Source organism: Homalodisca vitripennis, chromosome 2, assembly GCF_021130785.1.
Source record: "Homalodisca vitripennis isolate AUS2020 chromosome 2, UT_GWSS_2.1, whole genome shotgun sequence".
Classification (NCBI taxonomy): domain Eukaryota; kingdom Metazoa; phylum Arthropoda; class Insecta; order Hemiptera; family Cicadellidae; genus Homalodisca; species Homalodisca vitripennis.
Genome location: NC_060208.1, coordinates 5106739 through 5126106, shown reverse-complemented (window position 1 = coordinate 5126106; position 19368 = coordinate 5106739). Strand labels below are relative to the sequence as shown.

General features: G+C 33.7%; 1 protein-coding gene across 1 annotated transcript in view; it reads right to left on the bottom strand.

Moving 5' to 3' along the window:
* Positions 1 to 19368, bottom strand: part of LOC124353479 (histone deacetylase HDAC1) — a 31718-nt gene that overhangs the window by 9309 nt on the left and 3041 nt on the right. Inside the window, exons 2-5 of the mRNA XM_046803321.1 lie at positions 4264 to 4376; positions 2660 to 2777; positions 1617 to 1748; positions 1027 to 1250 (exon numbers count right to left, since the gene is read on the bottom strand). Coding sequence (XP_046659277.1) covers positions 1027 to 1250; positions 1617 to 1748; positions 2660 to 2777; positions 4264 to 4376 — 587 coding nt within the window. The remainder of the gene's footprint in view (positions 1 to 1026; positions 1251 to 1616; positions 1749 to 2659; positions 2778 to 4263; positions 4377 to 19368) is intronic.

The following is a 19368-nucleotide window of genomic DNA, read 5'->3' as shown; positions in this document are numbered from 1 at the left end:
GTTGCTATGTCATAGCAAATAATAAGCATATTTTAATATGTGCTCTATTTATTACTCTTTGGAGGTGTAATAAAATTATGATATGTTTTTGTGTATGTGTCGCTTTAAATCTTTAAAAGTTTGAGTAATTTTTGATTAATTGCTGTGATTCCGACACTGAATCGACGTATAACAACTTACTTACATTAAAACATAAAACCAATATTTAAAACTTTTATTATTTTGTGAGGCCTTTCGATATCAAGGATATCTTCTTCAGACACATCACTTCAGACACGCCACATTGTTAAAACTGAAATTCTCCCTTGAAGATAAATGGATAATAACCACATTATATTCAGGAAACATCAAGGTTTAAATTTGTAGAGTTTTAATTTTGAGTTTCTTGGTGGTGATGTGATTGGACTATCCATGATCATATATAATTCATAAAGAAAGAAGATGTGCTATGCTTTGATAACAATATATTAAAATAAAAGCTACGTACAACTATTAAAATGGGACTACTGATAATAATGTTTAGTTAAAAGTACTATTTCCACTACTAAATAGTTTGTTTCCACCACTAGGCACATTGGGAACCATGCTACTAGAGATTGCTAAACATTTATACCAATTTTTTTATTTGTGGTATTGGAAATAATATGTACAAAACGTCACAGCTTCATTGTGAATTTTTTTAAATACAGAATTATTTTTGGAGGTTTGGTATTATATGGACCATTTTCTTGAATTTAATTTATAGATATAGATTCCTAAATTCATATTTTTTATGGAGTAATATATACCTAATTCAGTTTAAGTTTAAATCTAATTAAATAAAAATTTGATTAAATATTTTGCTGCAAGTATTGGTTTAGTAGGAGAAGAACATTGAAATCTGGTAATGGTCCAATACACAAAGACAAACAAGTTATACAATGCATTCACTGGATCTAAATACTCTGTGAAAATGTTGACCTTATGTGAAAGAAAATTCTCAAATACACTTTCGTAAATCTTATTTCTATAAAGTAAAATACTCACTCGAAGGTCCCCTGTTCCTGGGAAGTACTCGCCATACTTATGGAAGCTAACCGTCATCACACGATCTGTGGTGTAGAATGCCTCCTCCACACCGTCCCCGTGGTGCACATCGATGTCAATGTACAGTACTCTCTGATGGTACTTGAGCAGCTCCAGGATACCCAGAACTATGTCATTCACATAACAGAAGCCACTGGCTTCAGACTTCTTGGCGTGATGTAAACCTGTGGCACACACACACCAGCACTGTAAGACACAATAAGTTGCTGAGTTCAGCTCTTAACACTACTTGTCACCATTGCTTGTTATACATTGGATACTCCATGACAAGCAAGTTCATGTTGGAATACTGCAAAATGTATTTAACTAGAATGTTATAAAAAAATCTTCCCTTCTAGATCCAACAAAAATTATTATTTAGTATATTCAATTTCATAAGTTTCTGGACATTTTACTTCAAGACAAATATTTTGGAAAACATGAAAATGATGTACAATATAACTAAAGGCAACTCTTATGACCTTTTAGCAATTTTTATGCACCAATATTTTTATTCTTATCAGAATGGTATTTAACAATGTAAGATATACCTCCACCCCAGTTGATGCAGATCTCCGAGGCCTGTTTATTCAATTTAACTGCGGCTGCGACACTCCCGCCTGCTGACAACTGACAGAATTCATATAGTCCGTCAAATACAGGGCAGTCCTCCCCTACGTTAACTGCAACATTAAACACAAACTATCAGAACTGCGTATAGGAAAGTATACACAATATTTCACATTTCTTTTAATAATAAAACAAGAACAGATTTGATCTAAGAAATAATGAACTACTTTAGATTATTCAATATAGGCCCTAATATCAGTACAAAAAAACAAAATGACGGAGCTATAAATACATTTTAATGACAAACCAGCAATTTTCACTAATTATTTAACTGGAAACTATTGGTACAATTAAGCACACACAATTTTTAGTTAAATATTTCTAGTTTTTAATTTTGTAATTGGCCAAGAATTGTCTAAGCTGTAGTAAATTTTAAACGTGTACAGAAACTTTATAAGTTATTTTATAATATTGTTGTAAGTTATTGTTGACTATTAAAATAAAAGAAGAAATAGCTGAAATTCTGAGTGGAGTCTAATTAATAAAATTTCTGTTTCAGTGCTTTATTTAGGTTTTCTAAACACTTATTGAACATCTCTCATACACTTGAGGTGTATAAATTATTTTAACTAGTTTTGTTGCGGATTTAAAATTTCCATATTATGTATACTATTACAAACATATTTAGTATATAACCCTAAAAAAAGTTTTCGGAAACAGAATTATTTATGACCCACATGAGCAATATTTAGCATTCGTTGTCATAGAAACAAGGTAGTTTTACTAATGGACTAAAGCTATGAGTGTCCTTGTGATTGTCAAAAGAACAACAAACATCAGCTGACCGGACTACAATAAAAGAAACAATATTTTATACCAACGAGAAACATTAAATATATGATGGATAAGGTGCTGCTATCTAACAGACAGTAGTAGTACTACACAGTCAACACGTGTTCCAGCGTGCTAATAACTTGTGTACATAAACCCACTAAAACGACTTAATTTCGGCAGATAGACTCACATCTTTGCATCTGTTTGTTGTATTCGGACATGTTGTCAGGCCTTATGCTGCGAAGGAAGCGAATGTAGTCATCACTATGGAACTTTGTCATTTCTTCAGCAGTAGCCTTGTGAGGTCTCTGTAGTAGTTAACAAATATTTATAGATACAATACACAACAATTAAACAAACAAATTTCACAACCCACTATAAAATTGATAAAAGATCAAAATTAGGTAACAATACAGAGAAAAGAAAAAAGATACTTATAGATTCTCTTTTACCATAATAGTGATTAGCTAAATGTTATTCAAGATTAGCCTATCATTTAATGCGCTACCACACGATATGTTGAGAATAAACAGCATATATTTTAACTTAATATTTTGCATGAAACTCCATTTCTATAAAATGACATCAAGTTTGACAATGATGACTGAATGTCATTGATGCACTCAATGTGATTTGGTATAGCATTAGCAAACACTTTTACATGGATCTTATCAGGTAATAATGATGGCAACATAAAAATACCTGAATATTTAAATTTCTAAACAAACATAGCAAAATCATGACATGTTAACGTACCAACTCTCTGTATATCTCATGAAAGATTTCAGTCCAGTCAATGACCATTTCTGTGTGTATTTATCTCATACAGCACCCATTTTTATAAAAATTTGGATTTAGGATTTGGATTAATTTTTAATTGAAAATACGTTCGGGTATCGATAAATTGACTAATTCAAAGCAACTTTTGTTCTATGAAGTTTTTACTAAAAGTCAATAGTTTTTTACTTATTCGCGAGTGAAACTGTTGATTTTCAGATGAAACTGTTGATTCCTATTTTTTTCGTTCATAGAACAAAAGTTATTTAGAATTAGTGAATATATCGATACCCACACTTATTTCCAATGAAAAATTGCTCACCCCGCGAGAAGGGTTGGCACCACACCCCCAGGAAAAAAGCAACCCCCAGCACAGTATAGACTTGAAATAAAGGACAATTAGAACCTAAATCCAAATTTTTATGAATATCGGTGCTGTATGGGATAAATACACAGTTTGACCTTTTTTTACCATCATTGACTGACTATCTGTACACTTTGAACTCTGCACGAAACTTCATTTCTACATAGACAAGAGTGAGTACTGCAATGATGTCCATTGTTAGATTTAAATGAGGGTCATTGAACATATCACTCAACAGCCTGTGTAAAATTTCTTTTCTGTACAACATATGACATTTTGCAACCAACCTCAACATAGTCTGTTACATGACACATAGTGATAGCTTTGTACTTATAGAAATTAATGAAACCCCTCAGAGTTAAAATAAATGCCACTCATATAAAACCTACACAGCAACGATTCATTAGTTATTATCTTACTATGGAATTATTGATTCAAATTCAATGTTTTCCTACCAGATGCACATGGCTTTGATGTTTCTCTAAGATATAATCTTATATACACAATGACTGTGAAATTATAAAATAATTACAAATATTGTGAACTATTTAGATTATATACACATATTTTTAGTATTTATCTACATATACCATTATTGTGAAATTGAGTTTTAAATAAATATACTTTTTTATATCTTGGGTAAAAATACTCACGTAAATTTCCATTTTTCTGTACAGCCCATAGTTTAAAAGCAAATTATGAGTCATCCTTATTCGATGGGGCTTCATAGGATGTCCCTGGCCATAGTAGTAGTTACCGATGTCACCTGCAGATAAACACTACATCAACAGAAGTACATATGCGATTTGTGACATTTGGACTGCACAAGGTAAATATTACCAGCATAGTAAACGAATGTCATTTCTGGATATAAAGATTATATCACACCAGTTCCTATTGACAATCATTATTGTCAATTATGTTGTAGGTAAGGAACACCTGGCTACTGCTTCTTTCCAAACAGTACAAGTACAATAGAAGCAAATACCCAAGCAGCCATCCACACAAAGGCCCCCTCCAGTGGTGGGGAGTGAAACAAACGTCTCCTCGTCTCTGTTTTATCAACTGTGAGGATCTTGTCTCGCTCGTGCCATTTTGTTTGTATTCTCTAATTATATTATATTTTTGTGTGTAGGCCTATACAAGGGTAAAATATTAATTGAACAGACTAATGTAGACATAGACATATTCAGGGAGCTTGCGTTTTAGTGTAAAGTTAGCCGATAAGTGGCAGTGGCCAGGTCAGGGGATAGAGCAAGCGGGCGAGTGTCAAGCAGTGGTGGAGAAACTGGGAGAGGGCGGCATCACAGCGGCGGAGGGGTATTTAACCCACCCTGTGTGAACTAAAACTGCCTAGTGTCTTTTTGTAAGTGGTTTACTTATAGGAAGACAATCTCAGTGTCAGTTTTGTAGGTCAGGAACACCTGGCTACTGCTTCCTTCAAAAGAGTACTAGTACTAGTAAGACTATCTCAGTGTCAGTTTTGTAGGTCAGGAACACCTGGCTACTGCTTCCTTCAAAAGAGTACTAGTACTAGTAAGACTATCTCAGTGTCAGTTTTGTAGGTCAGGAACACCTGGCTACTGCTTCCTTCAAAAGAGTACTAGTACTAGTAAGACTATCTCAGTGTCAGTTTTGTAGGTCAGGAACACCTGGCTACTGCTTCCTTCAAAAGAGTACTAGTACTAGTAAGACAATCTCAGTGTCAATTTTGTAGGTTAGGAACACCTGGCTACTGCTTCCTTCAAAAGAGTACTAGTACTAGTAAGACTATCTCAGTGTCAGTTTTGTAGGTCAGGAACACCTGGCTACTGCTTCCTTCAAAAGAGTACTAGTACTAGTGAGACAATCTCAGTGTCAATTTTGTAGGTCAGGAACACCTGGCTACTGCTTCCTTCAAAAGAGTACTAGTACTAGTAAGACAATCTCAGTGTCAATTTTGTAGGTCAGGAACACCTGGCTACTGCTTCCTTCAAAAGAGTACTAGTACTAGTGAGACAATCTCAGTGTCAATTTTGTAGGTCAGGAACACCTGGCTACTGCTTCCTTCAAAAGAGTACTAGTACTAGTAAGACAATCTCAGTGACATTTCACATTTTGTTTATTCTCTCTTAATTTGTTCTACATACAGAACCAGACAGCTTTGTATTTAGTTATTGACAATTTTATAAACTTATTATATTTAAATTAACAGCGTGAATTGTGGACTACTTAAATATCTGGATCAGATTTCATAGAAACAGCTTTTCTCATGAGAGAGACATTAAGGACATGAATATTGCACAATTAAAAACCGTAAATTGGACTTCTCAACTTGTCAGGCACAATAAAATGTAAAATATTACTAATCTAAAAGATCTGTGACCCAGTGAATGCATGGCATATTAAGATTGAGAGTAACCATGTATTTAATTTTCATTAACTAAGTTAATTTTCATTTTTACTGCGTGCCATACGATTTGATAACATTACTGCCCATGAAGAAAGAAATAATGGAATAGGTTAGCACCCATTAGAGAACTGTTTGAAAGTTATGTTGCCAAATGTAAAGACAACTATAGCCCTAGTGAATATTTCTATTGATGAGTCATTTCATGGTAAATGTAAATCCAAACAATACACACCAAATAAGCCTATGCAAAGTTTAGTTTATTCCTGAATCTGTGCAAAGATCTACTAGAACGATGTTTGACAGTGAGAAGCCTTCGGCAAGACATAAGAATCGGGCTGAGGCAACTTTCGGGAAAGGCTGAAGATGAGCCAAAGAGAAGACATAAAGCAGAAGATCAAGGACGTTGTGCTTTCTGTGGCAAAAAGAAAATTCAAAATATTTGTTCAATGTAATGTTTTTATTTGCTTGTGTCATGCGTGCAGATATGTAAGCCACTAGAGACAAAGCTGAAGACATAAGGGAATAAAAGCTCTTTTTTTAATTATTGAGTACGTATTTGTGAGTTAATTTTGTATAAGAAAAGTTTATATTTAACATACTTTCAGCCATCACATATTTTCTAACAATGAACTTAAAAAAAAGAAAATAATTTTTGGAGTATTTAGACGATTTTTTGTTTGGTAATATAAGTTAACTCTCTTTTTATTTGTCTGTTTACTTGTCTGTCAGTAAAAAGTATTTGTTAGTAATAGCAGAGTAAATTGGTTTATACCAATTACATGATTATATTTCAATACTACAGTCACATAAATAAATGGTGTACTATGTTAATAGTGTCTATAGTTATATTTCCTACAGTATAACCTGTAAATAATACATAAAAAAAACTGTTACTACATTTGAAAAAGAATAACAACAAATAAATACAATCGTAGTTAAAAGGTAAAATGAGTATAAGCTTTAAAAATTTATTTAGTCAAGTTTACAACTGCGGACCAAAAGAACATGTGCGATTTACCACGAGTTCTCCCAAATTAATACATATGGTAAATAAATTAGTAATAAAACATAAAACATTCGTTACCATGGGAACTTAAAAAGGTAAAAGATAAATTTGTCCTCCTCCGTACGTAGACTAACGGTTGGCTCTCTAACTGAGAGATCACGGGTTCAAATCCCGGGGAGGGCCAATCATGTATAGACACGAAACAAGATAAATCAGTGAACATCGAAGCCTACATAGCTGTAGCTGAGGCTTAAAAAGTATGTCTCCTTTTCTTATATTGCAACCAATGTTGAGGCATTATCACGCCAAACAATAAGTTTTGTAAATAGTCATGATAAGATTAGTTATTTATCATATCAAAACACAAAGTTTTTCTAGTCATGATAAGATAAGATAAGATTACACAGTCATGATTAAGATTTTCAATATCATCACAAAAAATGCAATACATATTGTCAAATCATGTAATTATGACACATATTATAGTGTTTTACCCAACAAAAAATATACACCAATTTTAAACAAAGCACAGTCTGGTATCAAGTCCTGAGTTTGTAGATATGTAATCAACTTCACAGAATGAGTCCAGAACATAGCACAATATCCTCAGAATGAGTACTTTTCCCAATAATTGTTGTACAAATCCATGTTAGTTTATAGTAACTACTTGAATGGTGAGTTTAAACAAAGCACAGTCCTGGTATCAAGTCCTGAGTTTGTAGATATGTAATCAACTTCACAGAATGATCCAGAAACATAGCACAATATCCTCAGAATGAGTTACTTTTCCCCAATAATTGTGTACAAATCCATGTTAGTTTATAGTAACTACTTGAATGGTGAGTTTTAACAAGCACAGTCTGGTATCAAGTCCTGAGTTTTGTAGATGTGTAATCAACTTCACAGAATGAGTCCAGAACATAGCACAATATCCTCAGAATGAGTACTTTTCCCAATAATTGTTGTACAACATTCCGTTAGTTTATAGTAACTACTTGAATGGTGAGTTTAAAACAAAGCACAGTCTGGTATCAAGTCCTGAGTTTGTAGATATGTAATCAACTTCACAGAATGAGTCCAGAACATAGCACAATATCCTCAGAATGAGTACTTTTCCCAATAATTGTTGTACAAATCCATGTTAGTTTATAGTAACTACTTGAATGGTGAGTTTAAACAAAGCACAGTCTGGTATCAAGTCCTGAGTTTGTAGATGTGTAATCAACTTCACAGAATGAGTCCAGAACATAGCACAATATCCTCAGAATGAGTACTTTTTCCCAATAATTGTTGTACAAATCCATGTTAGTTTATAGTAACTACTTGAATGGTGAGTTTAAACAAAGCACAGTCTGGTATCAAGTCCTGAGTTTGTAGATATGTAATCAACTTCACAGAATGAGTCCAGAACATAGCACAATATCCTCAGAATGAGTACTTTTCCCAATAATTGTTGTACAAATCCATGTTAGTTTATAGTAACTACTTGAATGGTGAGTTTAAACAAAGCACAGTCTGGGTATCAAGTCCTGAGTTTGTAGATGTGTAATCAACTTCACAGAATGAGTCCAGAACATAGCACAATATCCTCAGAATGAGTACTTTTCCCAATAATTGTTGTACAAATCCATGGTTAGTTTATAGTAACTACTTGAATGGTGAGTTTAAACAAAGCACAGTCTGGTATCAAGTCCTGATTTTGTAGATGTGTAATCAACTTCACAGAATGAGTCCAGAACATAGCACAATATCCTCAGAATGAGTACTTTTCCCAATAATTGTTGTACAAATCCATGTTAGTTTATAGTAACTACTTGAATGGTAAATGTATTGTACATCTGCCTCATCAACAATCAAATACAGTGTACCCCTAGGCCTATCGGTATTACCATTACAATTAGGCATACTAGTTCTTTTTATTTCTCTTGACAGAGTATAATTGGCAAGTACATTAACATCTGGCCTAGGAGAGTTCTTAATCACTTCAAAGGTTCCTCAACCGTTCATGTCCAATGAGATCATGAGGTTAATGTGTGCTGGTGCTATAGGCTACATAGTTACTGCATACTGAGGTTTTGGTTTCAGGAACTTGTATGCTTATACTTATCACTTTGAATATTATCTGAGGATACGAAGAAGTTCCCTTAACAATGACATCATGAGGTTAATGTGTGCCGGTGCTGTAGGCTACATAGTTACTGCATACTGAGATTTTGGTTTCAGGAACTTGTATGCTTATACTTATCACTTTGAATATTATCTGAGGATACGAAGAAGTTCCCTTAACAATGACATCATGAGGTTAATGTGTGCCGGTGCTGTAGGCTACATAGTTACTGCATACTGAGATTTTGGTTTCAGGAACTTGTATGCTTATACTTATCACTTTGAATATTATCTGAGGATACGAAGAAGTTCCCTTAACAATGACATCATGAGGTTAATGTGTGCCGGTGCTGTAGGCTACATAGTTACTGCATACTGAGATTTTGGTTTCAGGAACTTGTATGCTTATACTTATCACTTTGAATATTATCTGAGGATACGAAGAAGTTCCCTTAACAATGACATCATGAGGTTAATGTGTGCCGGTGCTGTAGGCTACATAGTTACTGCATACTGAGATTTTGGTTTCAGGAACTTGTATGCTTATACTTATCACTTTGAATATTATCTGAGGATACGAAGAAGTTCCCTTAACAATGACATCATGAGGTTAATGTGTGCTGGTGCTGTAGGCTACAGAGTTACTGCATACTGAGGTTTTGGTTTCAGGAACTTGTATGCTTATACTTATCACTTTGAATATTATCTGAGGATACGAAGAAGTTACCTTAACAATGACATCATGAGGTTAATGTGTGCCGGTGCTGTAGGCTACATAGTTACTGCATACTGAGATTTTGGTTTCAGGAACTTGTATGCTTATACTTATCACTTTGAATATTATCTGAGGATACGAAGAAGTTCCCTTAACAATGACATCATGAGGTTAATGTGTGCCGGTGCTGTAGGCTACATAGTTACTGCATACTGAGATTTTGGTTTCAGGAACTTGTATGCTTATACTTATCACTTTGAATATTATCTGAGGATACGAAGAAGTTCCCTTAACAATGACATCATGAGGTTAATGTGTGCTGGTGCTGTAGGCTACAGAGTTACTGCATACTGAGGTTTTGGTTTCAGGAACTTGTATGCTTATACTTATCACTTTGAATATTATCTGAGGATACGAAGAAGTTACCTTAACAATGACATCATGAGGTTAATGTGTGCCGGTGCTGTAGGCTACATAGTTACTGCATACTGAGATTTTGGTTTCAGGAACTTGTATGCTTATACTTATCACTTTGAATATTATCTGAGGATACGAAGAAGTTCCCTTAACAATGACATCATGAGGTTAATGTGTGCCGGTGCTGTAGGCTACATAGTTACTGCATACTGAGATTTTGGTTTCAGGAACTTGTATGCTTATACTTATCACTTTGAATATTATCTGAGGATACGAAGAAGTTCCCTTAACAATGACATCATGAGGTTAATGTGTGCTGGTGCTGTAGGCTACAGAGTTACTGCATACTGAGGTTTTGGTTTCAGGAACTTGTATGCTTATACTTATCACTTTGAATATTATCTGAGGATACGAAGAAGTTACCTTAACAATGACATCATGAGGTTAATGTGTGCCGGTGCTGTAGGCTACATAGTTACTGCATACTGAGATTTTGGTTTCAGGAACTTGTATGCTTATACTTATCACTTTGAATATTATCTGAGGATACGAAGAAGTTCCCTTAAGGGGAGCAGGTCGATGAAAATTAAAAAAAAATTAGAAAAATGTTTTATTGCATTTTTTAATAGTTTAAAGTGTGTATTTTAAAAATATGTAAGAATTAATGCTCAAATAAATTTATAAATTACCAAAAAAAAATTCACAAACAAAAGATGTTCACTAGTTTTTTGCAGCAGTTCGTAAGATGTTGGCTGACACAATCATATATATCATGTGTGTTAGTTATAAGTATGTTATGGCTTTGCTCTGTTGGTCAACCTGGTACTGACAACTGGGAATACAGATGACAGAAAGAATATTGCTTTATTTGTTTTGATATGCTTAGGAGGTTATGTTATATGTGTTTGTGTCGGATAATTGTGTTTTACTAAAAGTGTTGCACTTTATTCATAGTTAGTGGTAGATTAGGAGTGTGTATTGTTTCTTGAAGTGTTTTACAACTTCTTATAACCATGCCAAGAGCAAAGGTTAGTTACAAAACTAAATCTAAACGTGAGTTTAGAGGAAACAAGTACCGTAAGTTGGACTCTAAATCTAGGCCTACCCAAACAGATTCTGCTAGCCCTAGCCCTAGGCCTACTACTAATGCAAACATTAGCTCTGCTTCTAAAAAACTGTCCTTTGATAAATATGACAATTATGAAGGAACTGGAATGGGTAGTGTTATTTTGGATCTTAGTTTATTTAGTGAGCAATTAAAAAAATTTGTAAAATGTAAATTCTGCGATAGCGAAGACTGCATAGAACTTTGTACTACGGATAAGAAAAGATTTGGATTGGCTGTGAATATTGAACTGAAGTGTTGTGTTTGTTTGGAATCAACTAATTTTTACAACTCTAAAAAAAATGAGAATGGAAAATATGAGGTAAACTTGAAATTTATTTACGGCATGAGAACGATCGGAAAAGGTATCAGTGCAGGTAACATTCTGTGTTCATTATTAGACTTACCTTTACCACCTCAAAAAATAGGACCTTGTAGTAACATAATATATCAGGCTGTTGAAAATTGTGCTAGTGAAAGTATGAAGCAGGCAATTGAGGAAGCTGTGTCTGTAAATGAGTGTGAAGAAACGTCAAAAAGAGATTTGACGGTTTGTTTAGATGGGTCTTGGCAAAGGAGGGGACACAAGTCACTGAATGGGGTTGTCAGCGTAACATCATTAGATACTGGCAAGGTGTTGGATGTTTCCATAATGTCCAAATACTGTCAAATCTGCACTGTACATGAAAATAAAAAAAAAATAGTACCTGATCATATATGTTCCAAAAACTACGAAGGGTCAAGTGGCGGCATGGAAGTTGCGGGTGCCCTAGATGTTTTCCGAAAGTCCAGAGATCGAAATGTACGGTATGTACGATACTTAGGAGATGGTGACAGCAATGGTTTTAAAAAGGTGGTTGACGATAAGCCATATGGAGATGAAGTAGAAGTAAGAAAACTGGAATGCGTCAATCATGTCAAGAAGAGAATGGGGAGCAGACTAAGGGAATTGAAGAAACGGTTGGGAAAAACAAAACTAAAAGATAATAGAGCAATAGGGGGCAAGAATAGGCTAACAAATAATGACATAGACAAGCTGCAAGAATATTATGGCCTAGCTATAAAAAGAGGTGGATCAGATCTTCAACAAATGGTTAAAAATGTGTGGGCAACTTATTTCCACAAAATATCGAATGATAACACTCCGCAACATGGCCTATGTCCAAAGGGGCCGGAGTCGTGGTGCGGTTATAATAAAGCCGAAGCCCTACATCAGACTTTCAGCCATAAGTCACACAATTTGCCATATGAAGTGATGGTACAGATCAAACAAATTTATAGAGATTTAGCCAATCCGGATCTTCTAAAAAAATGCCTTGACCAAAAGACTCAAAACCAGAACGAAAGTTTCAACAATGCCGTCTGGTCTAAGGTGCCTAAAAATGTTTTTGTAAGGCTAAACACTCTAAAACTTGGCATATATGATGCAGTTTTAACTTTTAATAATGGATTCACCAGCAAATTGGATGTGTATAACAAGCTAGGAATCAAACTGAGCGAGAAGTCTGTTGCCGCATTGCGAAATTTTGATACAATACGATTGAAAAAGGCAGAAAAATCTGCTTTAGACATGACCAAGGAGGCTAGAGTTGCTAGGAGGAAAAGAAAACTTGCATTAGAAGAGGAAAATGAAGACCCAGATGACCCTGAGTACGGAGCTGGGATGTTTTAGCAGCAAAAGGTTAGTTTAGCAGTCATTTTTGCCTTTACCGGACATTTCCCGGAAACTTGGTTTTTTTCATATAAAGGTACATGTATCTCAAAAACTATAAATGCTAGAGAATTGAAATTTGGTATGCATATAGAACAGTGCAATTCCAAATGGTGTTGCATCTTTTATCATTCTATCTAAAAAAACAAATGAGAAAAAAAAATTTTTTGGTATAAAAAAATAATTTTTTTACACACAATATTTAAAAATTCCTAAAAAAAATTTTTTTTAAAGATTTTTTTACTAAAGTTGCAAGAGATGTTTATAAAGGAGTACTCTTTGCCTACAAAAAATTTGAAGGTTGTAACTTACTTAGTTTTGACAATACATGTACCTAAAGTTTGTAAATTTAACATGCGCGGGATAGGAACGACCCGCTTCCCCTTAACAATGACATCATGAGGTTAATGTGTGCTGGTGCTGTAGGCTACAGAGTTACTGCATACTGAGATTTTGGTTTCAGGAACTTGTATGCTTATACTTATCACTTTGAATATTATCTGAGGATACGAAGAAGTTCCCTTAACAATGACATCATGAGGTTAATGTGTGCTGGTGCTGTAGGCTACAGAGTTACTGCATACTGAGGTTTTGGTTTCAGGAACTTGTATGCTTATACTTATCACTTTGAATATTATCTGAGGATACGAAGAAGTTCCCTTAACAATGACATCATGAGGTTAATGTGTGCCGGTGCTGTAGGCTACAGAGTTACTGCATACTGAGGTTTTGGTTTCAGGAACTTGTATGCTTATACTTATCACTTTGAATATTATCTGAGGATACGAAGAAGTTCCCTTAACAATGACATCATGAGGTTAATGTGTGCTGGTGCTGTAGGCTACAGAGTTACTGCATACTGAGGTTTTGGTTTCAGGAACTTGTATGCTTATACTTATCACTAAGAATATTATCTGAGGATACGAAGAAGTTCCCTTAACAATGAGATCATGAGGTTAATGTGTGCTGGTGCTGTAGGCTACATAGTTACTGCATACTGAGATTTTGGTTTTCAGGAACTTGTATGCTTATACTTATCACTTTGAATATTATCTGAGGATACGAAGAAGTTCCCTTAACAATGACATCATGAGGTTAATGTGTGCTGGTGCTGTAGGCTACAGAGTTACTGCATACTGAGGTTTTGGTTTCAGGAACTTGTATGCTTATACTTATCACTTTGAATATTATCTGAGGATACAAAGAAGTTCCCTTAACAATTATTTTAGTAAATGAACTTTCATTACAGGTTTCAATACAGAAAGCAAGAAAATTTTGAAAACACTTAATTTCATTAACCAAGATTTTTATATAACAAAAAAAACCACAGTATCTGAGCTTAATAACAAATAGTAGATAGGGTCAGAATGGCCTCCTCTCTTACATTTGTTTCCTTTTGGGAAGCAGAAAACAAGAACTGATCATCATAATGATATGTAATTTTCATATTAACTCAAATAAAATGTGTTTTTCCTAATAATTAAGTTTTTTAGGTTACAGGAGAGAAAAACTTCCAATAATAGTGGCCTCTGTATAATAAAAAAGTACAAAAAAAGTCCAAGTTTCGTTATTCTTATTTTTTAGAATGATAAAAATCATTCTTTTAACAAAGTAAATGAATAATTTGGTGATCATTTCATGTTTCAATTATATTCCAAAATACTACCTTCAATACAACAAAAAGGGGCCTACACTCGTTCAGTTGTTTTTATCCAATGTATCGATTGTTTCTATCAAATTAGTAATTTAATATTTCAATTTATTGAACTAAACATATAATGCATTGCTAATGATAAATTATAATAATGTGTAACGTAAACAATAAACAACGAGTAATATCTAATTTTAGAAATTTCGAAAATGGTGATGAGTATAAGTTCTTGGCGAGCGGCCATAGAAATTGAGAAGTAGAATACCACCAAAGTGTCTAGCAGACTTTCTTTGTAATTGTTTGTACCGCAGAGGTGTGCCTGTAGGGTAAGAATCCTTTCCTCCATTTCACAAAAGCGGTTTCGCACAGCTATCCGCGCAAACTATAAGTATAGTAAAGTATCTCTAAAATGTGGTTTAGGTTAAAATTGATTATGTTAATTTAAATGCTACTGTTAAGTTATTTTTTTGTTGTACTGTTGCAACTACTTATACATGCATGTTGTTAATGTATAATCATTATTGTTGTACGATTATTATATAATATTGAAGTTGGGTAATACAGAATCGTTCAATAATTATGATAGCATAACAAGTGTAGGCCACTTGTTACAGTCTCGCCCAACCAAATGTTATAATTATAAATAAAAAAAACCTAACTAAATATTCACATAACTTACTTGTACACCAAGGGAAAATAAATGTAAGATTGTATTTCCCATCACTTCATATCCCCTTTCCCAATTTTATTTTTAGTGACACTCTATCAGTAATGTATCACTGTTCGGGAGCTAGGTAAATTCTTTCAGTCCTCATATTTAGGCATAATTGATTTCATGAGACTAGCACTACACTAAAGAGTTACAGGGATTGAATGCCTCCACTAAAGAGGAGATGCTTATTAATTTTATTTAAACACACTGGTTTTTGGTGGTATAAACACATTTTCTATATTAAATAACCTATTTATTCTGTGATCAGAAAAAAATTTGAATTTTTAAACACAAATAAAGTAAACTAAAACATAGTTTTTATGAAAAACTTAACTTGTTAATTTAAGAGTATTGATACATATTTTTAAGTACACAATTTTCATACAACTTTCTCTACTAATACGCTGTATACCTTTGATGTTTTAAATTATATTTAATAAATAACGAAATTTACATGACAACAAGAAAATCAGGTTAACTGTAAACTTTAACTTACAGTGTTACCAGCAGATTAGACACTGACTTACACTTCATTCATTCAGAAAAGAATCCGACTTATCGAAAATAAAAAATCTTTAAGAGTTAATATTACAATAACTGCAATGTTGCACTCTTTACAACTTATTATTACACAGATTTACCATGTTTTAATGTTCTTGACATGTAATACATGTGGATAGAGCAAAGCTGCAACATCATGTAATTAACCTGTTGAAGAGTATCTGAACTTGGTTCAAAAAATTTTAACCTTCCCCCACAGATTTGTAAAATAATCAATATTATGATTACCTACTTTCTCCAGTGGTGTTCTTAGATACTATTTGAACTGTAAAATGTCCAAAGTAATTACAGCTTTAAAGTGCTGGCTCCTAGTGCAAAAATATGTTAATCACAGCGATACCGTCAAATATCTGTCATTTTTTTAACCCAAAGTCCATTTATAGGTTGTTCTGAGTTCTTGCAATTCACTGATCTGACCATATACCATACATCAATTATAGTGCTGCCTCCATGCGGTAGAACAATAATCAAAGCGTTGCTGCAAATTATCCAGCCAATAATTCTGAATAAATGTCATCAGACAAATATTGGAAACATGTTGCACTGAGAGGTGCAAATAATGCATAGTTTTGGTTTTTTATAAAGTTGCAATACATTTTGAATAATTACAACAAAAAATAAATAAATAAAAGTGGTCTTTACTATCTGAAGTCCTTTAACGATAATTTTGCTTGATATTGTTTACTTTAGCTACTTTACAAAATTATTGTTTCTTAAAAAGGAAAATGCTTAAAAATGAAATAAAAATAAACAAGAATTTTTAAAAACCAACTTTTAAATTGTTTATAAGGCACCAGTAGTTGAATAGGCTAACAGTAATACCTTGTGTACCGCTACAGGAAGTCAGAACAAACATGACGTTGCAAAAAAACGCACCTGAGAAGACTTATTCCAAATTATGAATATACAGAAAATCATGTACTATTTAGTAGAAATTAAACTATGATATTTTAATTAATAAATGTAGTTTTTACAGCATCAGAACCTGAAGAAATACCATTTCAGATTGGCTAAAGTAATCATAAGTACTATGCTGCTCAAACAGACTAAATAAAGTTTAGTTATTTTATGTAATCTGAAACAAATACATTTATTTAACATATAAAAGTATGGCTTTTCTATATTTGAAATATCTATCAAGTTATTTGGTCCGACGGTAATTGTCACATTAACGGCCGGAGCAGCATAATACGAGTTTCGCGTTATTAACTTATTGGAATCATGCTACAGAACAAAACAATATAAGGTTTGACGGGGTGGAAATGAGAAATAACGAAGTTCTAGAACATAAAGAATGAAACAACTGTTCAAGCGCGGAGCAATATTTCCATGTTCTACATCCACATCGGGCATCACGTTACCTTTTGTGACCATGATTCAACCTCGTAATGACGTCATCGGATGTGGCACCATCTTTGCAAACGTAAATGAAAAATAATACTGAAATGAGCAGAATATTGATCCAAATGAACAATGCTTTTCTTAAATTTCGAGCTACAAATTAATTAGTTGTTATCAAGTTGAGACGAGTGCCTCCGGCCATCAGCACGGGCTTCGGCAGCACCAATGGACATCAGAAGCCCGCGCTTCAACGAAAGATAAACATCCCTCGATATAGTACCTATCAGTAAAATATCAAATTCTAGAGGGGCTGATCAGAAATATAAATGGAATTGTAATGGAAAGGCAATTATGTACTGTGTAAAAAACTTAATAAATCACAAATACCCCTAATATGAATACGTATATAAATGGACATTAATAGAGAACACTTACCATTAGTGTGTTCCACAGAATGTACAGAAACTAAATAATCTCGTTTCGGTCGAAACGTAAACTCTTAACATGCCCGACAAAACACTCTGACACACCAGACTACAATTGGTCGAACTAGTGGATGGTTGATCCATGATCGTCACGCACTCACTCGATCCAAACTACAGTACATAATATCTAGTGAAGCACTGATTTCTGCCTAGGAACTTTCAGATACGCTTCAGTCCCAGCCGCAGATAATATTTACGACACAACAGTCCACGATTGGTCGAACTAGTGGATTGTTGATCCATGATCGTAACGCACTCACTCGATCCAAACTACAGTACACAATATCTAGTGAAGCACTGATTTCTGCCTAGGAACTTTCAGATACGCTATCAGTCCCAGCCGCAGATAATATTTACGACACAACAGTTCACGATTGGTCGAACTAGTGGATTGTTGATCCATGATTGTCACGCACTCACTCGATCCAACCTACAGTACACGTTATCAGTCCCATCCGCAGATAGTATTTACAAATATCCAGAGACAGCACACAAACAGAACATTAAAACATTAAGAACTTAACTATTTATGTATATACACTCTAACATCATGTTATTTGTCATTTGCACCCCCTAAAACCATATATATTTTTGTTCAGGAGGATGAGCAGAATATGTTGATAACGTCAAATTCGTGATTTGCCAGGTCGGCCTGTAATCTTATAATTTCCGGTCCGACAATTTGCTTTTAGTCCTTTGAATGGTCATGAATAACGATGACTCCATATCCTTCGATAATCATCATCTGATTGTGTTGGTGGCCGCTTGCTTATTATACTGCAGCCAAGATAACATTTATCTGATAATTATTTCCATGGCTGCACTATTATAAGTGGCCACCACTACAATCGAATCATATTCATGATTATCTAAACTACCAAAATCAAAAGTTGAACCAAAATAGATTATATGTATTTCAAATCGCAGTAGCCTATAGTTTAGCTGTTTTTACAAATAAAAAAATGTAATGACGAATAGATAACTACCTAGGCTATATTTATTTATAAAATGTAACAAATAAAACAGTGTAACATTTAGTAACTTTTTACTATTTCTGAAGGATAAACGTGTCAGACAGCCTATGATACAAACAAAACATGTACATCGCGGGTAGGGTACGATAAGTTTTTTTATATTGAAGAATATAGTCATCCTCTCAAATCCTATACTATCAATCGATATAAAAGTACCTATAGTCCTCAATAACAATCATATGTTTTAAATTAAAATATGAATTTAATATTTACAGTGGTCAAACAAATTATTATAACTAAAATTAGGAAAACTAAAGACGACCATATTTACTTCTCTCACAGTTACAGTTGTTTCTTTCCCACAAATTTCATATAATGGGTTTTTTGGTACGAGTCCAACATGTTGAAACCACGAAAAAGCAACGTCGTATAGTTTTCTAAGATTGACTGCCATTTTTAATAATCAGAATGACTTATGTAAAATTGAAATATTATTCTACATTTATTATTTTAGAGTGTTTACAGCTGTTGATATAGATTATTTGTTAATAGTTCAAAATAATTAATCAGTATTGATTGATT